The 26,292-nt window shown below is 40.6% G+C and overlaps 1 protein-coding gene across 7 annotated transcripts in view; it reads left to right on the forward strand.

Moving 5' to 3' along the window:
• Positions 1-26,292, forward strand: part of LOC112223893 (actin-binding LIM protein 1) — a 166,831-nt gene that overhangs the window by 76,891 nt on the left and 63,648 nt on the right. For all 7 annotated transcript variants that reach the window (XM_024387209.1, XM_024387210.1, XM_024387211.2 and 4 more), the window contains exons 3-6: positions 7,888-8,071; positions 8,393-8,505; positions 16,462-16,588; positions 16,783-16,876. In XM_024387209.1, coding sequence (XP_024242977.1) covers positions 7,888-8,071; positions 8,393-8,505; positions 16,462-16,588; positions 16,783-16,876 — 518 coding nt within the window. The remainder of the gene's footprint in view (positions 1-7,887; positions 8,072-8,392; positions 8,506-16,461; positions 16,589-16,782; positions 16,877-26,292) is intronic.

The following is a 26,292-nucleotide window of genomic DNA, read 5'->3' on the forward strand; positions in this document are numbered from 1 at the left end:
GCCCCTTGCTTAGTGGTGTTGCAGACTCTGCGGCCTTTAAGAACAGGGGTATATATACTGAGATCATGAGACAGATCATGTGACACTTAGATTGCACACAGGTTGACTTAACTAATTATGTGACTTCTGAAGGTAATTGGTTGCACCAGATCTTATTTAGGGGCCTCACGGCCGATACATAAAACATAAAGCTCTGACGAAGGCTGTGAGGCCGATACATAAAGCTTATTAAAGAGCAGTGATACTATCAAGAGCAGTGTGTGGGTTTCCTCTTTTTTCTCTCCTATGTTTGAAACAACGTCATACTATCAACCTAAATAAAGAGGTATATTGAAATAGAATGTGAAGCCACAGTCCAATGATTTCTGCCTGAACAGTGAGAGAGAATTTTTATTTCACCTTTATTTAACCAGGTAGGCAAGTTGAGAACAAGTTCTCATTTACAATTGCGACCTGGCCAAGATAAAGCAAAGCAGTTTGACACAAACAACGACACAGTTACACATGGAGTAAAACAAACATACAGTCAATAATACAGTATAAACAAGTCTATATACGATGTGAGCAAATGAGGTGAGATAAGGAAGGTAAAGGCAAAAAAAAGGCCATGGTGGCAAAGTAAATACAAAATAGCAAGTAAAACACTGGAATTGTAGATTTGCAGTGGAAGAATGTGCAAAGTAGAAATAAAAATAATGGGGTGCAAAGGAGCAAAATAAATAAATTAATTAATTAAATACAGTAGCGAAAGAGGTAGTTGTTTGGGCTAAATTATAGGTGGGCTATGTACAGGTGCAGTAATCTTTGAGCTGCTCTGACAGTTGGTTCTTAAAGCTAGTGAGGGAGATAAGTGTTTCCAGTTTCAGAGATTTTTATAGTTCGTTCCAGTCATTGGCAGCAGAGAACTGGAAGGAGAGGCGGCCAAAGAAAGAATTGGTTTTGGGGGTGACTAGAGAGATATACCTACTGGAGCGTGTGCTACAGGTGGGAGATGCTATGGTGACCAGCGAGCTGAGATAAGGGGGGACTTTACCTAGCAGGGTCTTGTAGATGACATGGAGCCAGTGGGTTTGGCGACGAGTATGAAGCGAGGGCCAGCCAACGAGAGCGTACAGGTCGCAATGGTGGGTAGCATATTGGGCTTTGGTGACAAAACAGATTGCACTGTGATAGACTGCATCCAATTTGTTGAGTAGGGTATTGGAGGCTATTTTGTAAATGACATCGCCGAAGTCGAGGATTGGTAGGATGGTCAGTTTTACAAGGGTATGTTTGGCAGCATGAGTGAAGGATGCTTTGTTGCGAAAAAGGAAGCCAATTCTAGATTTAACTTTGGATTGGAGATGTTTGATATGGGTCTGGAAGGAGAGTTTACAGTCTAACCAGACACCTAAGTATTTGTAGTTGTCCACGTATTCTAAGTCAGAGCCGTCCAGAGTAGTGATGTTGGACAGGCGGGCAGGCGCAGGTGGCGATCGGTTGAAGAGCATGCATTTAGTTTTACTTGTATTTAAGAGAAATTGGAGGCCACGGAAGGAGAGTTGTATGGCATTGAAGCTTGCCTGGAGGGTTGTTAACACAGTGTCCAAAGAAGGGCCAGAAGTATACAGAATGGTGGTGTCGTCTGCGTAGAGGTGGATCAGAGACTCACCAGCAGCAAGAGAGACATCATTGATGTATACAGAGCGATATTTTACTGTATTTCAGTGAGAACAAGTCTACCATCCAAATACCTACCTCTATGTACCCTGCTTAGCTTTGGAAACAAGCTGTGTTCGTTTCAACTGAGATATCAGGTCAACACATTTAGACATTGATCAGCGTCCATACTCATTTGCGTAGACTACCTAAATAACATTGACTAGTTGAATGTAACTAACTTCAGTTGAAAGTAACTAAGCTGTATGTGAAAGTCAGTTCAGAGTGAGGATGAGTTTATGTAGGCTACATTGACATGGGACCTGGTCAAGAATCCTGCATTAAATAAGTAATAAGGCCAATTGGAATGCAGACTTAGAGTTCTAAATTACAAATACAATAAGCAATATCTTTAAATTGTCAGCGAAGGAACCTTGATGTTCTGGAATCAACTTTCCTCATAGGGGCAATATTGGGATTCTTTCTTTTCAGTGTAGCATAGTACAATATGGGGTTGGGTGATGTCAACCGTTGTCCCATTGTGGTTATGTACAATGGTATTGCCCCTTATTGGCCAACCGGCAATTAATTTTTAAGAAAATGAAAAGCAGCGTTAAGCTATAGCGCAAAGTAGCGCGCTACAACTGGACGAATCATAACGAAATATTGTGTTGTGTTAAATTACATGTCTTTACCATTAGGCCCATAAAAAAGTGTAAGGTCCTGCACACACAGGATGTCCCGTTTAAAGCATAAAGACCCCCGAATGTCAAGGTACAGTGTATTCAGACCCCTTCACTTTTTCCACATTTTGTTAAGTTACAGCCTTATTACAAAATGGATTAAATTGTTTTCCCCTCCTTATCAATCTACACACAATAAACCATAATAACAAAGCAAAAACAGGTTTTTAGACATTTTTGCAAAAAAATTATTACATTTACATAAGTATTCAGACCCTTTTCTCAGTACTTTTTTGAAGCACCTTTGGCAGCAATTACAGCCTCGAGTCTTAGCTATGATGCTACAAGCTTGGCACACCTGTATTTGGGGAGTTTCTCCCATTCTCTGACATGCATTGTCAGCTGTGGGACCTTATATAGACAGGCGTGTGCCTTTACAAATCATATCCAATCAATTGAATTTACCACAGGTGGACTCCAATCAAGTTGTAGAAACATCTCAAGGATGATCAAAGGAAACAGGATGCACCTGAGCTCAATTGAGTCTCATAGCAAAGGATCTGAATACTACGCTTTGTCATTGAGGTATTGTGTGTAGATGGATTAAATATATATTTTTCTTATCAATTTTCGAATGAGGCTGTAATGTAACAAAATGTGGAAAAAGTGAAGGGGTCTGAATACTTTCCAAATGCACTGTATATTTTGCACTCTGCTTAAACTTCACAATGATTTTTTTATCGGCTATTGATGTTGTTTGTTCTCTTATTATTAGTCCCCTTGCTACCTTATGTTTTTAGGCTATGCAAACAACATTTTGATAGCCCTAAGTTATAGTCAAAACCTATCGAAGGGAGAGAGAAGGGTATATAGTCTCTGTTTTTTAAACAGCTAAACACAAGAAAGTTAGGGAGTGTCCGAATAAGCCCGAGAGATGTATTTTCTGACGGGACATTTTGCTCTGCTTTGGTGGAATTCTCCACTCTGTCTAGACTACATTCGGTATACCATATTTATTGAAATAGGCCATAGCAAATAGAAATATTAAAATGACTCGGAATGCCACTCGTGTGCTGCCCACTGACCGACTCCATTCTTGTGTGCCATCATGTCACATCACGATGTCGTCTCCAACGACGATGGCTGTCAATCATCGCTGATAGACGATAACCCACACAACACACTCCCCACCTCTCGTCATGATCAGTTCGGACGTTACCGAGAACCGCTATACTGTATTTTTTGACAGGGTCATTAGCATTAGAGTCGTCAGACAATGTTTTGCACAAACTTAGCTCAAATTCTAGACGTCGGATTAAAACGAGGCTACAGCGTCCATAAAGTAACAATTAGACTTGGATCCATTTGGACTGAATACGTTTGTAGGTGCAACAGTTTTTATTACATTATTAATTTATCGATCTCACATTTCCGTCCATTAAGAACCAATGATGTGCTACATTTTCGTAGCATTTCTGACAATGCTAACGTATGTTCGGCTGAATCTCAAGAGTTCTAAAACTAGAACAAAGCACTTGGGTTGCACAGCAACAGTGCTAGTTCCCAGCTAACACCAGTTGGATTAGAGGCAAACTACAAGGAAAGGAAGCTAGCTATATTTTGCTATGGAAGGTTTTTCACATGGATGAAGTCATCTGTGTAAACTGTTGGCCTTGACACTTGACACCTGTGTGTAATAAGCACAAATAAGATGGCTAACATCCTTGGCTACTATTGCCAGTTAGCTAGCCAACTAAGGTGAGCCAGTAAGGACTCCGTCTACCGTTGTCCTAGCTAGCTAGCCACCTACCGGCGTTGTTGCCCCCACCTCTTCTTCTATGGGGTTTAAAGGTGGTTGGCATCCAATGTTATGGTGCATTACCGCCACCTATTGCACTGGAGTGCTCCTGCCTGCGTAGCTAGCTTAAAAAGTCCTAACGTAAAAATGGATCAATAGAAGTATGAAGAGGGGTTCCTCGGGTGCAGGAATGTGGGCATTCCACATGCAAGAATGCCCTGAATTGTGGGCTGCAATTACACCCTTCTCCATGTTGCTGCTACAGAGGAGAGCATTGCCCTCATCTGTCAGATGCACTTCACCCCTACGGAACCACCGTTGTCCCGGAAAACATTCGGATGACCACCATTAAATTCACTCATCTGCCGCACCAGTGCCGCCACCTTGCTGTATTCCAAGTCGTTTCCACCGAGGTGGATGAAATTGATGTGGGGAGAAGTAGCACAGGCCCTCTGCTGGCAGAGAACACCCAGCAGTTATGGTGTATAATAATGTTGTGTAATCACTTTCAGGGTATAAAAGAAAGGAACATGACATGAGCGCCACAATGCCTACTCCACCCATGGTTTTCCCTCTTAATAATTATTTTTTCTTTGTTTACTACACCTGGTATTCACAGGTGGTCTCCTATCCCAGTTCTAACCAGGCCCGACCCTGAACAGGCATGGTGGTATGGCCACAAGCGTATTTTTTTTAATCCTCATTTTCTCCCTGAATTTGGTCCCTTGGCTCATCTCTACATATCCTCAATGGGACAATTGTGCGCCGTCCTATCCCTATAGGGCTCCCGGTCGGTTGTGACACAGCCTGGCTGTAGTAGTGCCTCTGCATTGCAGGCAATGCTTTTGACCACTGCGCCACCCAGGACCCCAAGGTTGTCCAGCACACAGCTTTGACCTACTACAGTAGCTATGTTGGCCTATTGTACTTCAGACAATGTGAATCAGACCAATGCCTACATCTCACTTAACCTTTTACTGCAGTGGACTAAATCAGGGTCACAGAGTTTCTACAAATCTGTACTTTGAAACAAAAGTATATACCTCAGATGGAATCTAAAACAAAAATCCAGAAATTCACATTGTATGATTTTTAAGTAATTAATTTGCATTTTATTGCATGACATAAGTATTTGATACATCAGAAAAGTAGAACTTAATACTTGGTACAGAAACCTTTTGCAATTACAGAGATCATACGTTTCCTGTAGTTCTTGACCAGGTTTGCACACACTGCAGCAGGGATTTTGGCCCACTCCTCCATACAGACCTTCTCCAGATCCTTCAGGTTTCGGGGCTGTCACTGGGCAATACGGACTTTCAGCTCTCTCCAAAGATTTTCTATTAGGTTCAGGTCTGGAGACTGGCTAGGCCACTCCAGGACCTTGAGATGCTTCTTACGGAGCCACTCCTTAGTTGCCCTGGCTGTGTGTTTCTGGTCGTTGTCATGTTGGAAGACCCAGCCATGACCCATCTTCAATGCTCTTACTGAGGGAAGGAGGTTGTTGGCCAAGATCTTGCGATACATGGCCCTATCCATCCTCCCCTCAATACGGTGCAGTCGTCCTGTCCCCTTTTCAGAAAAGCATCCCCAAAGAATGATGTTTCCACCTCCATGCTTCATGGTTGAGATGGTGTTCTTGGGGTTGTACTCATCCTTCATCTTCCTCCAAACACGGCGAGTGGAGTTTTGACCAAAAAGCTCTATTTTTGTCTCATCAGACCACATGACCTTCTCCCATTCCTCCTCTGGATCATCCAGATGGTCATTGGCAAACTTCAGATGGGCCTGGACATGCGCTGGCTTGAGCAGGGGGACCTTGTGTGCGCTGCAGGATTTTAATCCATGACGGCGTAGTGTGTTACTAATGGTTTTATTTGAGACTGTGGTCCCAGCTCTCTTCAGGTCATTGACCAGGTCCTGCCGTGTAGTTCTGGGCTGATCGCTCACCTCCCTCATGATCATTGATGCCCCACGAGGTGAGATCTTGCATGGAGCCCCAGACCGAAGGTGATTGACCGTCATCTTGAACTTCTTCCATTTTCTAATGATTGCGCCAACAGTTGTTGCCTTCTCACCAAGCTGCTTGCCTATTGTCCTGTAGCCCATCCCAGCCTTGTGCAGGTCTACAATTTTATCCCTGATGTCCTTACACAGCTCTCTTGTCTTGGCCATTGTGGAGAGGTTGGAGTCTGTTTGATTGAGTGTGTGGACAGGTGTCTTTTATACAGGTAACAAGTTCAAACAGATGCAGTTAATACAGGTAATGAGTGGAGAACAGGAGGAATTCTAAAAGAAAAACTATCAGGTTTGTGAGAGCCGGAATTCTTACTGGTTGGTAGGTGATCAAATACTTATGTCATGCAATACAATTCAAATGAATTACTTAAAAATCATACAATGTGATTTTCTGGATTTTTGTTTTAGATTCCGTCTCTCACAGTTGAAGTGTACCTATGATAAAAATGACAGACCTCTACATGCTTGTGTAAGTAGGAAAACCTGCAAAATCGGCAGTGTATCAAATACTTGTTCTCCCCACAGTAGTTGAAATGTATTCATTTTTGATTTATTATCACAATTTTACACTTTATATACATCACAGAGGACTGAAATATAACAAAACAGTTCGACATAGAAACACGGGATTTGTCCATTTTGTAAAATAAGCTTTATTAATTTTGAAATAATTAAAAATATAAATAACAGAACAGGGTGTATTTGGTCATTGACTGCAGGAATGGGCTACAACAGTTTTATTAATGGACACTAGTGTACATCCCAAAACTTACTGATGGAAAAATAATACATTATTTACAAGGTCAAAATACAGCAGTGCTAGCAATCCAATAGGGGAAGACCCCAGGAGGGGGCATCTTAATAATTGATTTATTTGAAGGTGGAAGATATTGTTCTTGTCTCTGGAAATACAATCAATACTTAACCTTACATATCCACAGAGGTATTGGCATTTTATTTTTTGGATTGTTTTGTTGTCATACCCTTTGTCAAATGGAGACACAAACACACATACCTGCAGTCGTACACATGGAAGATCAACAAATGGATTTTCAGATTTCCTCAAAACCATCAAACTTTATTAATAATTAGTGCAGTAATGGAGCGTTAACTCTACACCATTGGGTGACCGTTAAAGCCCAAATAAGCAGGGTTCGGAAACAACTCTTTATAGTCATCCTCAGTCCTCATAACAAAAAACATATGTGAAATTATACACAGGTACATTGTGCTCTCATATTTACAAGATATTTACATGGTGCCAAATATCCATCTCTAGGTCATTTATTACTTGTATATCCAAAAATACTAATGCAACATGGGACACTAGGTCCTTCCATTAAATTTATGAAGTCCAGTATTCATTAATAACCTAGAGGGAGGGTCCTCCTCACTCTGGCAGACAGATCATCATTTCACAGACACTGCTCATGGAATGGAATGTTGTCTTCTCACCAAACCATCATATATCGACTGTTAGTGTTAAACCTCAAGAGGCTCATCTCAGAAAAAGGCAGTGAGAATGTAAATAGGAATACATTCTAATATAAAAGTAATGTGCTTAACATAATGTTGTAATTCTACCACAGATGACTGGATGGATATTTTTTTTTGTTCACCTTTATTTAACCAGGTAGGCCAGTTGAGAACAAGTTCTCATTTACAACGGCGATATATATATATATATATATATATGCAAGGAGGATAGATGAATAGCATGACTTACTGACTTCTGTTGCGTCCCTGCAGTGTGTGGCTGTGACCTGGCTCACGGAGGCTTCTTCATGAAAAATGGAGACTACCTGTGTACCCTGGACTACCAGCGAATGCACGGTACACGCTGCAACGGCTGTAGGGACTTTGTGGAGGGAGAGGTGGTCACTGCCCTAGGCAAGACTTACCACCCTGCCTGCTTTGTCTGCACCATCTGCAAGTAAGAATCTTCTTTTCAAAGGAGCCCTGGTCAAGAGCTAGCAGAATTACTCATTATCCATCTCATTACTCTTATTGTTCACATTCATTTTACTCTTATCATCCTGCCTGCATCCTCGTCTGCATTGATTGCGTTGGTCTTCAAATGGGTCAATCGGCTCACTCCAACAATGCTGACACACAATCACCTCATCATACACTGTTAATCAATACACTGAATATTCCCAAACTGATGTACCCTAATGTGACCCGTGCTACACATCTGTCTATATCCGTCTGGTGTCTGATCATTAGTCCATGTATCTTTCTGTCTCTCCCACAGACGACCATTTCCTGCTGGGGATAGGGTCACCTTCAATGGCAAAGACTGTCTGTGTCAGTACTGTGTCCAGCCCACGTCCCCAGGACCTGGCAAAGACCTCATCGACTCCAACTGTAAGTAGCCTCTGTCTCCACTATACTTACAGTACTGTAGTTACATTGAACTAATATTTAAACTCAAATACTAAAAAAAATGTACCAAACAATTTATTTGAGTTCATATGATGTGTGTAACCCATTGTCTGTGATAACCACCAGAACTATGTAAAATAGTAGTAACCAATATAAAGTATTCAGTAACAAGTACAGCAATATTTTGGGGAAACATGTTGGTTTGTTAGTGAGAACACTGGACAAAATAGTTGAGTGCAGGCCAACATAATGCAATTTATTTTGAAGAGAGGGTCTGAAGGTAGCTGTTAAACACAGGCTGTAGACTTGGAACATGCTGGCCTTCTAGGCAGAGTTGCAAAGAAAAAGCCATAACAGACTGGCCAATAAAACATTTTTTAAGATGGGCAAAAGAACAGACACTGGACAGAGGAACTCTGCCTAGAAGGCCAGCATCCCGGAGTCGCCTCTTCACTGTTGACATTGAGACTGGTGTTTTGCGGGTACCATTTAATGAAGCTGCTAGTTGAGGACTTGTGAGGCGAGGCGTCTGTTTCTCAAACGAGACACTCTAATGTACTTGTCCTCTTACTCAGTTGTGCACCGGGGCCTCCCACTCCTCATTCTATTCTGGTTAGAGCCAGTCTGCGGTGTTCTGTGAAGGGAGTAGTACAAAGCGTTGTATGAGATCTTCAGTTTCTTGGCAATTTTTCGCATGGAATATCCTTCATTTCTCAGAACAAGAATGGACTGACAAGTTTCAGAAGAAAGATCTTTGTTTCTGGCCATTTTGAGCATGTAATCAAACCCACAAATGCTGATACCCCAGATATTCAACTAAACAAACTAAATAACAAACTAAATAAATTTCCTCTCACTGTCAACTGTGTTCATTTTCATCAACATGTGTAAATATTTGTATGAACATAAGATTCAACAACTTGAAACAAACTGAACAAGTTCCACAGACATGTGACTAACAGAAATTGAATAATGTGTCCCTGAACAAAGGGGGGGGTCAAAATCAAAAGGTCAGTATCTGTTGTGGACACCAGCTGCATTCAGTACTGCAGTGCATCTCCTCCTCATGGACAGCACCAGAGTTGCCAGTTCTTGCTGTGAGATTTTACCCCACTCTTCCACCAAGGCACCTTGCAAGTTCTCAGACATTTCTGGGGGAAATGCCTCTAGCACTCAACCTCTGATCCAACAGGGCCCAGATGTGATCAATGGGATTGAGATCTGGGCTCTTCGCTGGCCATGGCAGAACACTGACATTCCTGTCTTACAGGAAATCACACACAGAATGGCTGATGGCATTGTCATGCTGGAGGGTCATGTCAGGATGAGCCTGCAGGAAGTGTACCACATGAGGGAGGAGGATGTCTTCCCTGTAAAGCACAGTTTTGAGATTGCAAGCAATGACAATAACCTCAGTCCGATGATGCTGTGACACACTGCTCCAGACCGTGACGGACCCTCCACCTCCAAATCATTCCGCTCCAGAGTACAGGCCTTGGTGTAATGCTCATTCCTTTGACGTTAAACGCAAATCCGACCATCACCCCTGGTGAGACAAAACTGCGACCCGCCAGTGAAGAGCACTTTTTGCCAGTCATGTCTGGTCCAGCGACATTGGGTTTGTGCCCATAAGCAACGTTGCTGCCAATGATGTCTGGTGAGGACATGCCTTACAACAGGCCTACAAGTCCAGTCTGAGCACTGGTGGAGGGATTGTGCGTTCCTGGTGTAAATCGGGCAGTTGTTGTTGCCATCCTGTACCTATCCCGCAGGTGTGATGTTAGGATGTACCGATCCTGTGCAGGTGTTGTTACACGTGGTCTGCCACTGCGAGGATGATCAGCTGTCCGTCCTGTCTCACTGTAGGGCTATCTTAGGCTTCTCACAGTATGGACATTGCAATTTATTGTGCTGGCCACATCTGCAGTCCTCATGCCTCCTTGCAGCATGCCTAAGGCAGGTTTACGCAGATAAGCAGGGACCATGGGCATCTTTCTCTGGTGTTTTTCAGAGTCAGTAGAAAGGCCTCTTTAGAGTCCTGAATTTTCATAACTGTGACATTAATTGCCTACCATCTGTAAGCTGTATTTCTGATCAATTTGATGTTATTTCAAATGGACAAAAATCTGCTGTTCTTTCAAAAACAAGGACCCAAAGTGACCCCAAACTTTTGAACGCTATTTATGTTTTTACATTTTTTATAAATTTGCAAACATTTCCAAAAACCTGTTTTTGCTTTGTCATTATGGGATAGTGTGTGTAGATTAATTAGAAGAAAAAAACAACAATTTACTCAATTTTAGAATAAGGCTGTAAGGTGGCTACCCCTACCCCGGTCAACTGCCCTGCACCCCCCACAGCAACTCGCCCAAGCCTCCCCCATTTCTCCTTCACCCAAATCCAGATAGCTAATGTTCTGGAAGAGCTGCAAAATCTGGACCCCTACAAATCAGCCGAGCTAGACAATCTGGACCCTCTCTTTCTAAAATTATCTGCCGAAATTGTTGCAACCCCTATTACTAGCCTCTTTCATATCGTCTGAGATTCCCAGAGATTGGAAAGCTGCCGCGATCATCACCCTCTTTAAATGTGGAGGCACTATAGACCCAAACTGCTACAGACCTATACAGTATGTCCTAACCTGCATTTCTAAGGTCTCCGAAAGCCAAATTAACAAACAGATTAACGACCATTTAGAATCCAACTGTACTTTCTCCGCTATGCAATCTGGTTTCAGTGCTGGTCATGGGTGCGCCTTAGCCACGCTCAAGGTCCTAAACGATATCGATAAGAGGCATTACTGTGTAGCCATATTCATCGACCTGGCCAAGGCTTTCGACTCTGTCAATCGCCACATTCTTATCGGCAGACTCAACAGCCTTGGTTTCTCAAATGATTGCCTCGCCTGGTTTACCAACTACTTCTCTGAGAGTTCAGTGTGTCAAATTGGAGGGCCTGTTGTCTGGACCTCTGGCAGTCTCTATGGGAGTGCCACGGGGTTCAATTGGAGGGCCGACTCTCTTCTCTGTATACATCAATGATCTCGCCCTTGCTGCTGGTGATTCTCTGATCCACCTCTACGCAGACAACAACATTCTGTATACTTCTGGCCCTCCTTTGGACACTGTGTTAACTAAGCTCCAGATGAGAGTCAATGCCATACAACTCTCCTTCCGTGGCCTCCTACTAATCTTAAATGCAAGTAAAACTAAATGCATGCTCTTCAACCGATCTCTGCCAGCACCTGCCTGCCCATCCAGCATCACTACTCTGGACAACTACAAATACCTAGATGTCTGGTTAGATTGTAAACTCTCCTTCCAGACTCACATTAAGCATCTCCTATCCAAAATTAAATCTAGAAACAACTTATTTCACAACAAAGCATCCTTCACTCATGCTGCCAAAAATACCCTTGTAAAACTGACCATCCTACAGATCCTCAACTTCAGAGATGTAATTTACAAAATAGCCTCCAATACCCTACTCAACAAATTGGATGCAGTCTATCACAGTGCCATCCTTTTTGTCACCAAAGCCCCATATACTACCCACCACTGACCTGTACTCTCTCGTTGGCTGGCCATCGCTTCATACTCGTCACCAAACCCACTGGCTCCAGATCATCTACAAGTCTCTGCTAGATAAAGCCCCACCTTATCTCAGCTCACTAGTCAACATAGCAGGATCCACCCGTAGCACGCACTCCAGCAGGTATATCTCACTGGTCACCCCGAAAGCCAATTCCTACTTTGGCCACCTTTCTTTCCAGTTATCTGTTGCCAATGACTGGAATGAACTGCAAAAATCATTGAAGCTGGAGACTCATATCTCCCTCACTAGCTTTAAGCACTAGCTGTCAGAGCAGCTCGCAGATCACTGCACCTGTACATAGCCCATCCAACTACCTCATCCCCATACTGTATTGATTTATCTATCTATCTTGCTCCTTTCCACCACACTATCTCTACTTGCACATTCATATTCTGCACATCTATCACTCCATTGTTTAATTGGTATATTGTAATTACTTCACCACCATGGCCTATCTATTGCCTTACCTCCCTTATCTTACCTCATTTGCACACATTGTATATATACTTTTTCAACTCTATTATTGACTGTATTTTTGTTTATTCCATGTGTAACTCTATTGTTGTATGTTTCGGACTGCTTTGCTTTTTCTTGGCCAGGTTGCAGTTGTAAATGAGAACTTGTTCTCAACTAGCCTACCTGGTTAAATAAGGTGAAATAAAAATCATAAAAAAATGTAACAAAATTGAGTAAGTGAAGGGGTCTGAATGCTTTCCGAATGCACCGTTATCTTGAATCAGAGGCAAAAACAGGGCAATCAGTTACCAGTCTAATAGTACGGAAATTGACCTCATCACTAGTCCTTTGCCAGTGCTTTGACCAAGGGCCCATTCCGGTAGTTGACGAGGAGGCAGGCAACGGTGTAGAGCTGGTTGATGCGCCCAGTGATGGAGAGAGGGATGACCATGTCAAACAGCTTGTCCTCATTCACTCTGCGAATCAGTCGCTCCACATGGACCCTCAGCCGAGCAATGGCTTGCGTCTCCTTGACTTCTGCTGCTGGCATCTGTACCCTCTGAGAGGAAAGCCGGTCGTAGGACCTTGCAGGGCACACAGTCGTCCACGATTATGGACATCCCTGCTTTCAGCACAGGCACGATACCCGACTGCTTCAGGATCTCCTTGTCACTTACAGAACCTCAGTGCAAACACCTTTGTTGCAGCCCTTTACTATGTGGTGCCATGCCAATCATCACCTTGAAAGTGCAGTGGAACTTCATTCTGAAGCAGGAGAGAAGATCGTGTTAGACTGCACAGAGTTGTGTTGCTAATCACCACGTGTGTCTGTGTATTCCTTAAATTCCTCTCGCAGGTGAGCCTTGACTGCTTCCTCGGACATCCAGATACACACTGACCCAAGAATTGTGTAAAGAAAGTCGCCCCATGTTGTCACGATGCGTCTCACAGTCGACTGGTGGATGTTGAATCTGTGGGCCGGATCCCTCTACTTCAGACTCAGTGAAAGATAGGTCATGAAAAGGAAAACATGTATATGGACTGCAGAAAAAAAGGATTATGAAAAAAAAAGGATTATGATGCATGAATATGCAAAATTATAACTAAAATGATCAACCCTCCAGAGGGCAGAAATTATTCACTGTTATAGGTTTATGATTTATCTTCCCTCCCTAAAATATTAATTATCATGATTGGTTTAATGGCTTAAAGTAGATTCAAGTAGCATCAAGCTTGTCAAAGTGGCATTTATCCCTTCTGTGTTTGTCTAAGGTCAGTTGTAGCTTTGATGATTACCACTGCATTTCCTGGTAAATAGTAAATTCAAGTAGTGTGACCTCATTCCTCTTTGCAGCTGCCCTTGCTGTGGTCACACGTACCATGTTATGGGATGCCGGTTTGATGAGCTTCCGGGAGGCCATTAGGTGGGCATACTTCGCAAACCTATAAGTTTATTAGGTACACCCATATAGTACTGGGTCATTCTACAAGGTATCGGAAATGTTCCACAGGGATGTTGGTTCAGATTGGACGGTGGTACATTCATGCTGATAACAGCCCTTTCTGTCATCCGAAAGATGCTCTATTGGGTTGAGGTCTGGGACTGTGCAGGCCACTCAAGTAAACTGAACTTGTTGTCATGCGATGCATTTTCGGGAACGGGGTAGTGTACCTAATAAACTCGCCTGTGAGTGTATATGTCAGAAGTGGGAAATATGATGAATGAGGAGAATGACGTAATTGATATCTAATCCTAGGTGCTGTTACTGCCTCCAGAGGGAAGTACTACCCAGGAGTATATAACGCGTCAATAACACCTACAGCGTCATTGCGCAAAATGGTACGCAGCATCATCTGGATATGTGTACCACAAAAGTTCAACATTCACATTCTGCTACCATTTCTGTCAACTCATCGACGCATACAATTTGATGCATACTGTACAAATCCAACGTACAGTATGCACCACACAGAACACACTGCAACGCAATGCTGCAAAGCAAACGCAGTGTTCCATTGGAAATGAATGTACTTCTGGTGTTCCAAAACGCAATGACACTGTCGGTGTGATCGAGGCGTAAGACACAAGATCCTTTTACTGCCACCAGGGCAACAAAATAACACCAGACAAATGCAGATAAATTAAGGAATGATGAGAAAAGAAAATATTATTGTTACCTACAACAAAGATCAAGGCAATGCTTTTGTGCAAACATTTTAAAGCCTTTATTAAACAAAGCATTTATTTATGTTGGTTTTTACTTAATTTGTTGCATGCTTATTTTTACACATTGTTTCTACTCAAGCCACAACACAGTTTTGGTCTCAGTCTATTTAGACCTTGTTTTAAATGACCTTTTGATACCATATATTATTCATTTTATAGAAGCAAAACAGCACTCTTTATCCTCTCTATATTATTATCATTACCATAACCTACCTTGTCTAGAACCGTGTATCGGAGGCAGCAAAATCGCTCCAAACAGAAATTGCTGAAAGACAGATAATTCCTCCACCTGTCTCCTCAGTTTCTCTACCTCCTTATGAAGATCTTTGCCTTGCTCCAGTGCCAAGTCAGCAGCTGAACAATAATCATGATACAGGTGGAGGAAGTCATTCATCCACCTGAGCCAGCTCATAAGTTGGTTATTCTCTCCTTTGCCATACCCCAGGTCTTGGCACTATAACGTAATAGTCATTCCACTGGAACAGGGTGGGGAGAGCTCCCTTCCTGAGTGGCAACGTCCAGTGGGAGTTAAAGGCTCGATAAAGTCATCACTTTGGAAGTGGCAGCTGCAGACCCTTGTATGGGAGGTGATGTTGAATCTCACATCAAATGTTCCAGTGCAGGTGTGAAAGCTCAACATATATCTTGGAGGAAGTTGCACACAGTGGGACACAGCAATGCTCAGCTGTACTGCTACCTTCACGTCGTAAAATTGTAAAAACCTTGCTTGAACTAATTTGAGGTTAGGCTATAATGGAACAAAAATATATAACAAACGGTACTCATAAAAACATAAGATTTGTTTGGCTGACAATTTATGCTTTCCCTGCTAGCTAGCTATTGTATCAAAGATGATGAGTGCGCAATACTGGTAATCAAGGGCTAGCTGTAATTTTTGCCGAAATACATAGGCTAGTGGGCATGCATAAAGCGAATTGTTACACAGCAATGATTTGATATTGAGATTAAAAAAGGCTGCATTGGAACTTTAAAAAGAGCTGAGTGTACCAAGTCCAGGCAGTGATTTCCTGTTTGTTTGTTTTCTTCTGTTAGGTGTCAAATGAACACGACCCTGCTTTCTCTCTGTTTTGCCAGTTAGCTTATATACAGGGGTATCCATAAATAAGGGTGCTGATTCTCCTCATGTCATCATTTCAAGCTCTTTATACTCAGTGTGTCATCACACATGTCATGGGATGACACTGGGATCCTATGACATGACTGGGAGCTTAGGAAGAGGTGATTTATTTATTTGTAGATCGCCTGGATAAGCTTTTGGTAATTAAGTGATAATGCCCGATAATGCCCGAGAAGCCGGTATTTGTTGGATATATTGGCACGGGTGTTAGGCCCGAGATGAAGTCATTGTTATAATATTGTTTTCCAGTAGCCTAATTACAAGTGAACTTAGAAATAACACAAACAGGCTATGAACAACATACCTTAGACCGTTCTCTTGTCCGTTTTTACAAGGAATGAGATGGGCTTTGGTGCCAATATATCCAACAAACACAGGATTCTCAACATTATCACTTAAATATACCTTAACGGAAGATTGAAACACCCATTAATAAGCCATGGCTGTTGACCCTCTGCCACCATCTAGCGTATAGGTTTTGAATAGATGAAAACTATTGTTTGTGCGTGTGTGTGTTTTACAGGCTGTACGGGCTGTGGTAGAGACATTAAGAATGGTCAGGCTCTCTTAGCACTGGAGAGACAGTGGCACCTGGGCTGCTTTAAGTGTAAGGCCTGTCAAAAAGTCCTCACTGGGGAGTACATCAGCAAGTAAGTCTAACAACTATTATACACATGAAATGCTTACACACATCATGAAATACACAGTGTACTTGCAGACAAAGTAAAACCCACTATTCTATTATTTTATACACACAACATACTTGCAGACACAGTGAAATATACTATTCTATTTTATCCTATTCAAATGCAGTCTTTCTGTATTCTCCTATCTCTTTGCTCAGGGATGGCGCACCCTATTGTGAGAAGGACTACCAGATCCATTTTGGGGTCCAGTGCGAGGCATGCCAGCAGTTTATCACAGGCAAAGTGCTGGAGGTAAGCCAATCACCAATCACCTAACATTCATCATGTGAGAGGAGAGAGAGGAGGAGGAGGGACTGAGAAAGGTATTGGCGGACTGAACAAAGTTATGTAGAGCACCTCAAGATAAAAACGTAATATTCAATATCGGCAAGTTAGACTAAATATTCGCACTACCCAATCTGGTGAGTGATAACCTTCGGTCTGGGATAATAACACAAAACAAATCTTAAGACATTATCGACAAATATTAAGAAAACAAGCAACACCCAAACATGACGGAGAGTAAGACAGGGGAACCGATTTCTAAACGAAAACGTGACTTAATTTATTTAATATATTTAATAAGTTCGAAACCGATCTGTTAAAATCAATAAATGACAAACTGGGTATATTTGAATTAGTCAGTAAGGATAGAAAAGAGTTGAAGGCAAGCCTCGAGGTGAGTGATGAAAAAGCTGCGACATTCGAGAAGGAAACACACAACCTAAAAAGGGACAGTCAATAAGATTTAAACCGAGGTGAATGAACTTAAAAAGGAGAACACCGTTCTGAGAGAAGCCTTACTTGCTGCAACTGTAAATCGAGACCTTTCTTGAGTTGGGCTCTGGGATGGTGCAACTGTTGACAATGTGAGCCTATGGTTGTGTGGGGGGAAAGGGTTGAGTGTGTATGTGTGTATCCCACAACTGTTGCGAAGGAGTAAAAGATGTTAGGGACAATAAAGGATGATTCACAACAATTGTTTGCTAATATAATATTTGCTTGTGATAATGTAATTTTGATAATGGCGAGCCTGGTGAGAGGTAAATCCATTAATGGTCTACATTGGTCTATATTACTACAAATATGAATAGCAAATTATGCAAAATAAGAAACAAGATTCTTAAAATATATATATATTTTTATGGCTATATATAATACAAATCGAGGTGAGGGAGATGGAAATGCATTTGGCATTTGATCTAATTCTGTTCTGTAAATGGCAGAAGGATGGATCCCAGTCTTTTCAGGGCTATGGGATATGGGGTGGTGGGGGGGGCATTGGGATGACAACCCACCTCAGGATGAGGAGGGCTTTTAGAAGGTGGAATAGTGGGGACCAATTGGAGTTTTACTTAGTAGCAATGCAAATATCATAGACACTCAATCATGTTACTTTTTAATGGTACGTTTACAAACATATATTTTGATAAATAAAATTGAAAATTGTGTCTCATAATGGTAAGTGGTGAAATAAGTATAGCCAGTTACAATTGTAATGGCCTAGCAGATAATAAGAAAAGGCGATCAGTATTTACCTGGCTCAAAGAGAAGGAATATAATATCTATTGTTTACAGGAAACCCATTCAACAATTTTAGATTAAGTTTTGTGGAAAATGGACTGGGGGTGAAATAAATTTCTCCCATGGGTAAAGAAATTCAAAAGGGGTGTCATGACGTTGGCCTATTGGGGGAGGTTTATGACCCCCATAAATATCCACCTCCTTTTTCCTCTCTTTACCGATGTGACTATTGAAAATCCCTTTGTTAACATAGAGAGTCTGGTAACATCAGAAGGTGGGAAACAGAACCATATTTCAGTAATCCAACCAGTTGGAAATATGCTTTGGTACTTAATGAATATGATGTCAGATCAGTTTGAGACATTATTACTGATGATAGGACGACAAACTGTATCTGGGAAAGTCTACACATTCTAGTTCAGATTCACATGGAAATTTGGGCAATTTAAATGTTTAATATTAAACTATTAGTGAAAATATTAAATGTAGTTTTCGCTTCTAAAGGAGAGAATTGGTTGTCATAGCGTAAACTCTGCTCACTCAGAGGCCCCGCCCAAGTGAACAGACATTGGTTGTAAACTATGAAACACTCCCTTCTTTCACAACTATATAAACCTGTTGACTAAAATTAAACTTATTTTTCAATCTTCAATTTAGAAATGCTACCAAAGAAAATGTATTCAAACTTGTTACAAATGGAGTCACGCATGATTCACTGAATGATATTTTGAAAGAGGAAGTATTTTAAGAATATATTTTCATTTCAGTCTCCTCCATCTCCACTAACTAAAATGAATTGTATGGATTTTGTTCCTAATAATAATGTAAAATTAACATCTGTACAGAAAGACTCATGTGAAGGCCAAATGACAGAGGAACTTATTGATGCAATTGGGGCCTTTAAGGATGGGAAAACTCCAGGGATGGATGGCATACCAGTGGAAGTATACAAAACATTTTTTGATATACTCAGAGGACCATTATTAACATGTTTTAGCCACTCCTATATAAATGGTAGATTATCAGACAAGGTCTGATATCATTATTACTGAAACAGGACCCAAATGCTATATATAAAGATCCAGTCCATTTAAAAAAAATTGGAGACCTCTTACACTTCAGTGTTGTGATGCAAAAATCCTAGCAAAATGTTTGGCGCATAGAATTAATAAAGCATTGTCAGATATTATTCATCCTAATCAGACAGTTTTTTACATGGACGATACATTGGAGATAATATAAGACAAGTCCTGGAAACAATAGAATACTATGAAATATTGGGGACACCAGGCCTGGTTTACATAGCTGATTTTAAAAAGGCTTTTGATAAAGTACGACTGGAGTTTATATATAAATGCCTAGAATATTTTAATTTTGGGGGAATCTCTTATAAAATGGGTGGAAATTATGTATATTAACCCTAGGTGTAAAATAGTAAATAATTGCTACATCTCAGAAAGTTTTAAACTATCTAGAGGAGTAAAACAAGGTTGTCCATATCTATTTATTATTGCCATCGAAGTGTTAGCTGATAAATTAGATCAAACAATAACATTAAGGGATTAGAAATCCGTGTCTTAAAAACTAGTGTCAATGTACGCTGATGATTCATGTTCTCTTAAAACCACAATTAGAATCTCTCCACGGCCTCAGAGGACCTAGATACTTTTGCTATCCTCTCTGGATTAAAACCGAATTACGATAAGTTTTGGATCACAAAAAAATGCTAATTTTACATGACCATGTAGTTTACCAATTAAATGGTCTGACGGAGATGTGGACATACTCAGTATACAAATCCCAAAATAAATTCTCACGCCATTACATTTTTATAGAAAGTTAGCAAAAATAGATAAGATCTTGCTACCATGAAATGGAAAATACCTGTCTATTTGTGGAAAAATCACGCTGATTAACTCTTTAGTCATATCACAGTTGACCTATTTGCTTATGGTTTTGCCTACACCTTAGTGACCTGCTTTTTAAATTATATGAACAAAAAATATTCAATTGTATTTGGAACGGCAAGCCAGACAAAATTGAAAGGCCTATTTAAATAACAAATATGAATTCGGAGGGCAGAAATTATTAAATATTAAAGCATTAGTCCTCTCACTAAAGGCTTCAGTCATGCAAAAGTTATACTTAAATCCAAACTGGTTCTCTAGTAAATTGATAAGAATGTCTCATGCTATGTTCAAGAAGGGCATTTTTCTCTTTATTCAGATTACACCTGCTCACTTTCGGTTGTTTGAAAAGGAAATGATCTCCAAAATATCATTATTTTTTAAACAAGCCTTAGAAAGTTGGTTGCAATTTCATTTTAATCCACCTGAAGACAGACCAAATAATATCACAAATATTGTGGTTAAACTCAAATATACTAATTGATTTAAAAAAAAATCATTTTTAGAATATATTTTTTTTAAAGGTATAATTTTGGGGAATGATATCATAAATAGGACTGGTGGAGTTATGTCACACAGACATATGGAAATGCCTGCTCTACCCAAAATTACAACCAATTGATTGCAGCATCATCACAAAAATGGAAGAGGCAAGTAGAAGGGGAAAAAAGTAAGGAACTTGTATGTCGGCCCTGTATTAAAGAACATAAAAGGTTAAAGAAAAGTGTGACAAATAAAAACATACCAATTTCATTCAAAGACCAAAAAACTGACAGCTGTGCCATATAAATTGCAAAATAGTTGGGAAGAGATTTGCGATGTACCCATTCCATGGCACATGGTTTATGAATTGATACGCAAAACACCACCGGTTTCAATTTAAATAACTATACAAAAATTCTTGCAACCAATAGAATGTTATATATATGTGGGATACAATCTTCCCAGCTCTGCAGATTCTGCTGTGAGGAGGCAGAGTCATTAGATCATTTATTTTGGCATTGTCCATATGTAGCTCATTTTTGGTCACAGGTCCAGGAATGGCTGAAGAATTGCAACATTTGCCTAGAACTAATGCTGCAGATAGCAATACTGGGTGATTTGAGAAGCCAGTCAGTCAATAATTAAAAAATTTTTTTAGCAAAAATATGTACTTTTAATTTACAATCTGTAGAAGCTATGAGAATAGAAAGGTTCAATACATTTGTGAAGCATCATTGTACAGTTGAAAAATATATGGCAAATAGAAATCCAAAATGGATGATGTTGACAGATAGATGGGAGGGGTTGAATGGAGCTGAAGGGTGGGACAAATAACGAGAACCAATGTAAAACATACGGGGTCTGTAAAATGTATATAGGTTCAGAACTTTTGTGAAATAGCACAGTTACAAATAGAAAACTGGACAGACATCAGAAATAGAGGAAGGACTAAAAACAAACAAAATATAACTATCATAAAATAGATTGTGTCTGTAAAATGTGTATAAGATATATAAACTGAATGTAGAAGCCTAAGTGTTTATTGGTTTTCTCCAATTGGGGGAAGGGTGGTAGGGTTTGCGGGGAATAATAAAGGTATATTCTGAAAAAAAGTATGTGTCTATATAGGTATGTATATATGTGTACATGTATGCATGCGTGCATGTATATGGATATATACATTTACCAAAAACATATATGGAGGATTGGAAAGGATACAGACAATTACATTGATGGAAGCAACATTCTTTCAGCAATATTAAGCTGATCCACCCCTAAAAAAAAATATATATATATATATATATATATTTTAAAAAGTCAGCATCCCTTAATACATAGGAAGAGGACAACTTCGTAATAAATTATCATATCTAAATCAGATGCGTCATTGACTACAAATTGCAAGAACAGATAACTCTGGAGTAAGATGTTAACAGAATGTTTATTTTAGCATATTAAATACAAAAACTTTGTTTCAAGTGAGAATTAGATATGGGTGATGCTGAAAAAGAAAGGAAATATTGTCTACATCACCCATATTTTATTTTCTATTTCCCAAAAAGTAGTGTGTAGTTCCAGTTGTTAGCTACAATGCTACATGGCAAAACAAAAAAACTGCTGTAAACACTACCTAGATTTGAATTTAGTTCAACTACCAAGCTACTGCAAAATGTAGCTAAATTACTAGTTGAACTACATGTAGTTCACTACTCCCCAACACAGGTTAGTTGAAATGATACTGATATTGGTTAGAAATAAATAAGATGAAGTATGCTTACTGTGTGAGTAATGTCACCTGAAACACTATCAATTAGGGTGGGTCAATTTCTTTTGTAGATATTCTCAATTGAAATGACATTTTAAATAAAAATATTAGCTTTTGTCTAAACCCAAAAAATACAGGAAATTTGACCTATGCACTCACAAGACTTTTCAGCATAAGCTGCTTGGCTACTGCTCGAATAATGTAGCTTTATTGATCTAATGTACTTCAACAACAGATGTACTCAAACCTTCAAGCCTCCTCTCAAACAGCCTAAAACATTCTCCTAGTAGGTTTACCCTATTGATGTACTTGGTAATGAAAACTTGCTTTTTCATGCAAGACAATCTGATTCCACTAATTTAAACATTATGGGAATGTTTTCCTGGACACAGATTAAACCTAGTCCTGGACTAAAAACCAAGATCAATGGAAAAATGTCAGCCAAAATGATTTCTAGTTCAGGACTAGGTGTAATCTATACCGAAGAAAAAAATAAATGCAACATTCAACAATAAAGATTTGAATGAGTAACAGTTCATAAGGAAATCAGTCAGTTGAAATAAATTCATTAAGATATGGATTTCAGATGACTGGGAATACAGATAAGCATCTGTTGGTCAGAGATATATATATATATATATATATATATATATATATCTTTTTTAAATTAAAGTAGCGGCGTGGATCAGAAAACCAGTCCGTATCTGGTGTGACCACCATTTGCCTTACACAGCGAGACATCTCCTTCGCATATTGATAATGAGGCTGTTGATTGTGGCCTGTGAAATGTTGTCCCACTCCTCATCAATGGCCGTGTGAAGTTGCTGGATATTGGCTGGAACTGGAACATGCTGTAGTACACGTCGATCCAGAGCATCACAAACATGCTCAATGGGTGACATGTCTTGTGAGTACACAGGCCATTGAAGAACTGAGAAATGTTCGGTTTCCAGGAATTGTGTACAGATCCTTGTGACATGGGGCCTTGCATTATCATGCTGAAACATGAGTTGCATTCAAATTGCCATTGCTAAAATTCAATTGTGTTCATTGTCCATAGCTTTTGACTGTCCATACCATAACACCACTGCCACTATGGGGCACTCTGTTCACAATGTTGACATCAGCAAACTACTCCCTCACACTTTGCCATACACGTGGTCTGCGGTTGTGAGGACGGTTGGATGTACTGACAAATTTTCTAAAACGACATTGGAGGGCAGCTTATTGTAGAGCAATGAACATTCAATTCTCTGGCAACAGCTCTGGTGGACATTACTGAGGTCAGAATGCCAATTGCATGCCCTCTCAAACCTTGAGACATCTGTTGCGTTGTGTGACAAAACTGCACATTTTAGAGTGGCCTTTTATTGTCCCCAGCACAATGTGCACCTGTGTAATGATCATGCCGCTTCTTGATATGGCACACCTGTCAGGTAAATTGATTATTTTGGCAAAGGAGAAATACTCACTAACAGGTACGTAAAAAAATTGTGCACAAAATGTGAGAGAAATAAGACTTTTGTGCATATAGAACATTTTAGGGATCTTTTACTAAAGCTCACGAAATTCTGATTTTTGTTCAGCGTATGGCCGCAAAAGCACTCCTTAACCCTACATTTGACGTAGCCTAACACAGAAGCCTACTCAGATTGGAAATGGCCAAGTTAGTTGACAGATTATGAACAGGCCCTCATTAACATTGACGGGGCTGTAGTGGAGCGGGTCTAGAGTTTCAAGTTCCTTGGAGTCCACATTACCAACAAACTATCATGGTCCAAAACACACCAAGACAGTTGTGAAGAGTGCACGATAACACCTTTACCCCTCAGGAGACTGAAAAGATTTGGCATGGGTCCTCAGATCCTCAAAGTTCTACAGCTGCACCATCGAGAGCATCCTGACCAGTTGCATCACCGCTTAGTAGGGCAACTGCTCAGCGTCCGATCGTAAGGTGCTACAGAGGGTAGTGCATACGGCCCAGTACATCACTGGGGCCAAGCTTCCTGCCATCCAAGACACCCAAGTCATAGACTGTTCTCTCTGCTACCGCACGGCATGCGATACCGGGGCACCAAGTCTTGGTCCAAAAGGCTCCTTAAACAGCTTTTACCCCCAAGCCATAAGACTGCTGAACTATTAATCAAAATGGCCATCCAGACTATTTATATATGCATAGTCACTTTACGCCTACCTACATGTACAAATTACCTCAACTAACCTACACCCCCACACATTGACTCAGTACCAACACCCCCTGTACTCTATATTGCGTTATTTTACTTTAGTTTATTTAGTAAATATTTTCATAACTCTATTTCTTGAACTGCCTTGTTGGTTAAGGGCTTGTAAGGAAAAATTTCACGGTAAAGGTTGTATTCGGCACATTTGACAAATACAATTGGATTTTCTATTTTGAAGCTAAACATGGACTTCTTCCTCATCTCATGGCCTAGTCAGGTAAACCTCTGGATCGTATTCGTACGCTCTGACAGGGTCCGACGCTAACTTTTTTTCAGGCCAGTTCGACAAAAATCTACTGGCCCGGACGTGCATTGGAGTCATGCATTGGAGTCGTGCAGGGGCTATAGTTTGGCATGCTTTCTCTCTATATGCAGCTATTAATATGCTATATTTATAAAAAAATAATAAAAAAACATTTGGTTGGTGCTTATATTTGGCCTATTTCACATATGTACAAGTGTGCATTAATGCACATGTGTGAAATGAAAATATGTTTTTTGCATATCCCAACTCTCCCTGAGTGTGGGGTCTGCCATTATTAACAGCAACCCTAGAGCAATGAGGGTTAAGTGCCTTGGTTAAGGGTACATTGGCAGATTTTTCACCTTGTCGGCTCATGAATTCGAACAACTTGCCCAACACTAACCGCTAGGCTACCTGTGTCACGGTCTTCCTCCTCTTCATCTGAAGAGGAGAGGCGAGAAGGATCAGAGGACCAAAATGCGGCGTGGTATGTGTTCATAGTGAATATTTAATTAAAGAAAGTACTGAACACTGAATACAAAAACAATAAACCAATAACGACCGTGAAGCTACAAATGAGACCTGTGCTGACACAAGCAACTAGCATAGACAATCACCCACAAACAAACAGTGAAACCCAGGCTACCTAAGTATGATTCTCAATCAGAGACAACTAATGACACCTGCCTCTGATTGAGAACCATACTAGGCCGAAACATACAAATCCCCAAATCATAGAAAAACAAACATAGACTGCCCACCCAACTCACGCCCTGACCATACTCAATAAATACAAAACAAAGGAAATAAAGGTCAGAACGTGACAACCTGCCATCACCTTTGGTTATTATGAAGCTGTTTAAGAAACATCCTCTCCCTGTCAACTGTGTTTATTTTCAGCAAACTTTACATGTAAATATTTGTATGAACATAAGATTCAACAACTGAGACATGAACTGAACAAGTTCCACGGATATGTGACTAACAGAAATGGATAATGTGTCCCTGAACAAAGGGGGAGGGGGGTCAAAATCAAAAGTCAGTCAGTATCTGGTTTGGCCAACAGCTGCATTAAGTACTGCAGTGTATCTCCTCCTCATGGACTGCACCAGATTTGCCAGTTCTTGCTGTGGGATGTTACCTCACTCTTCCACCAAGGCACCTGCAAGTTCACAGACATTTCTTGGGGGAATGGCCCTAGCCCTCACCCTCCTATTCAAATGGTACCAGATGTGTTAAATGGGATTGAGATCCGGGCTCTTCGCTGGCCATGTCAGAACACTGACATTCCTGTCTTGCAGGAAATCACACACAGAATGAGCAGTATGACTGGTGGCATTGTCATGCTGGAGGGTCACATCAGGATGAGCCTGCAGGAAGGGTACCACATGAGGGAGGAGGATGACTTCCCTGTAATGCACAGCGTTGAGATTGCCTGCAATGACAACAAGCTCAGTTCGATGATGCTGTGACACACCGCCCCAGACCATGACGGACGCTCA

Source organism: Oncorhynchus tshawytscha, linkage group LG24, assembly GCF_018296145.1.
Source record: "Oncorhynchus tshawytscha isolate Ot180627B linkage group LG24, Otsh_v2.0, whole genome shotgun sequence".
Lineage (NCBI taxonomy): Eukaryota > Metazoa > Chordata > Actinopteri > Salmoniformes > Salmonidae > Oncorhynchus > Oncorhynchus tshawytscha.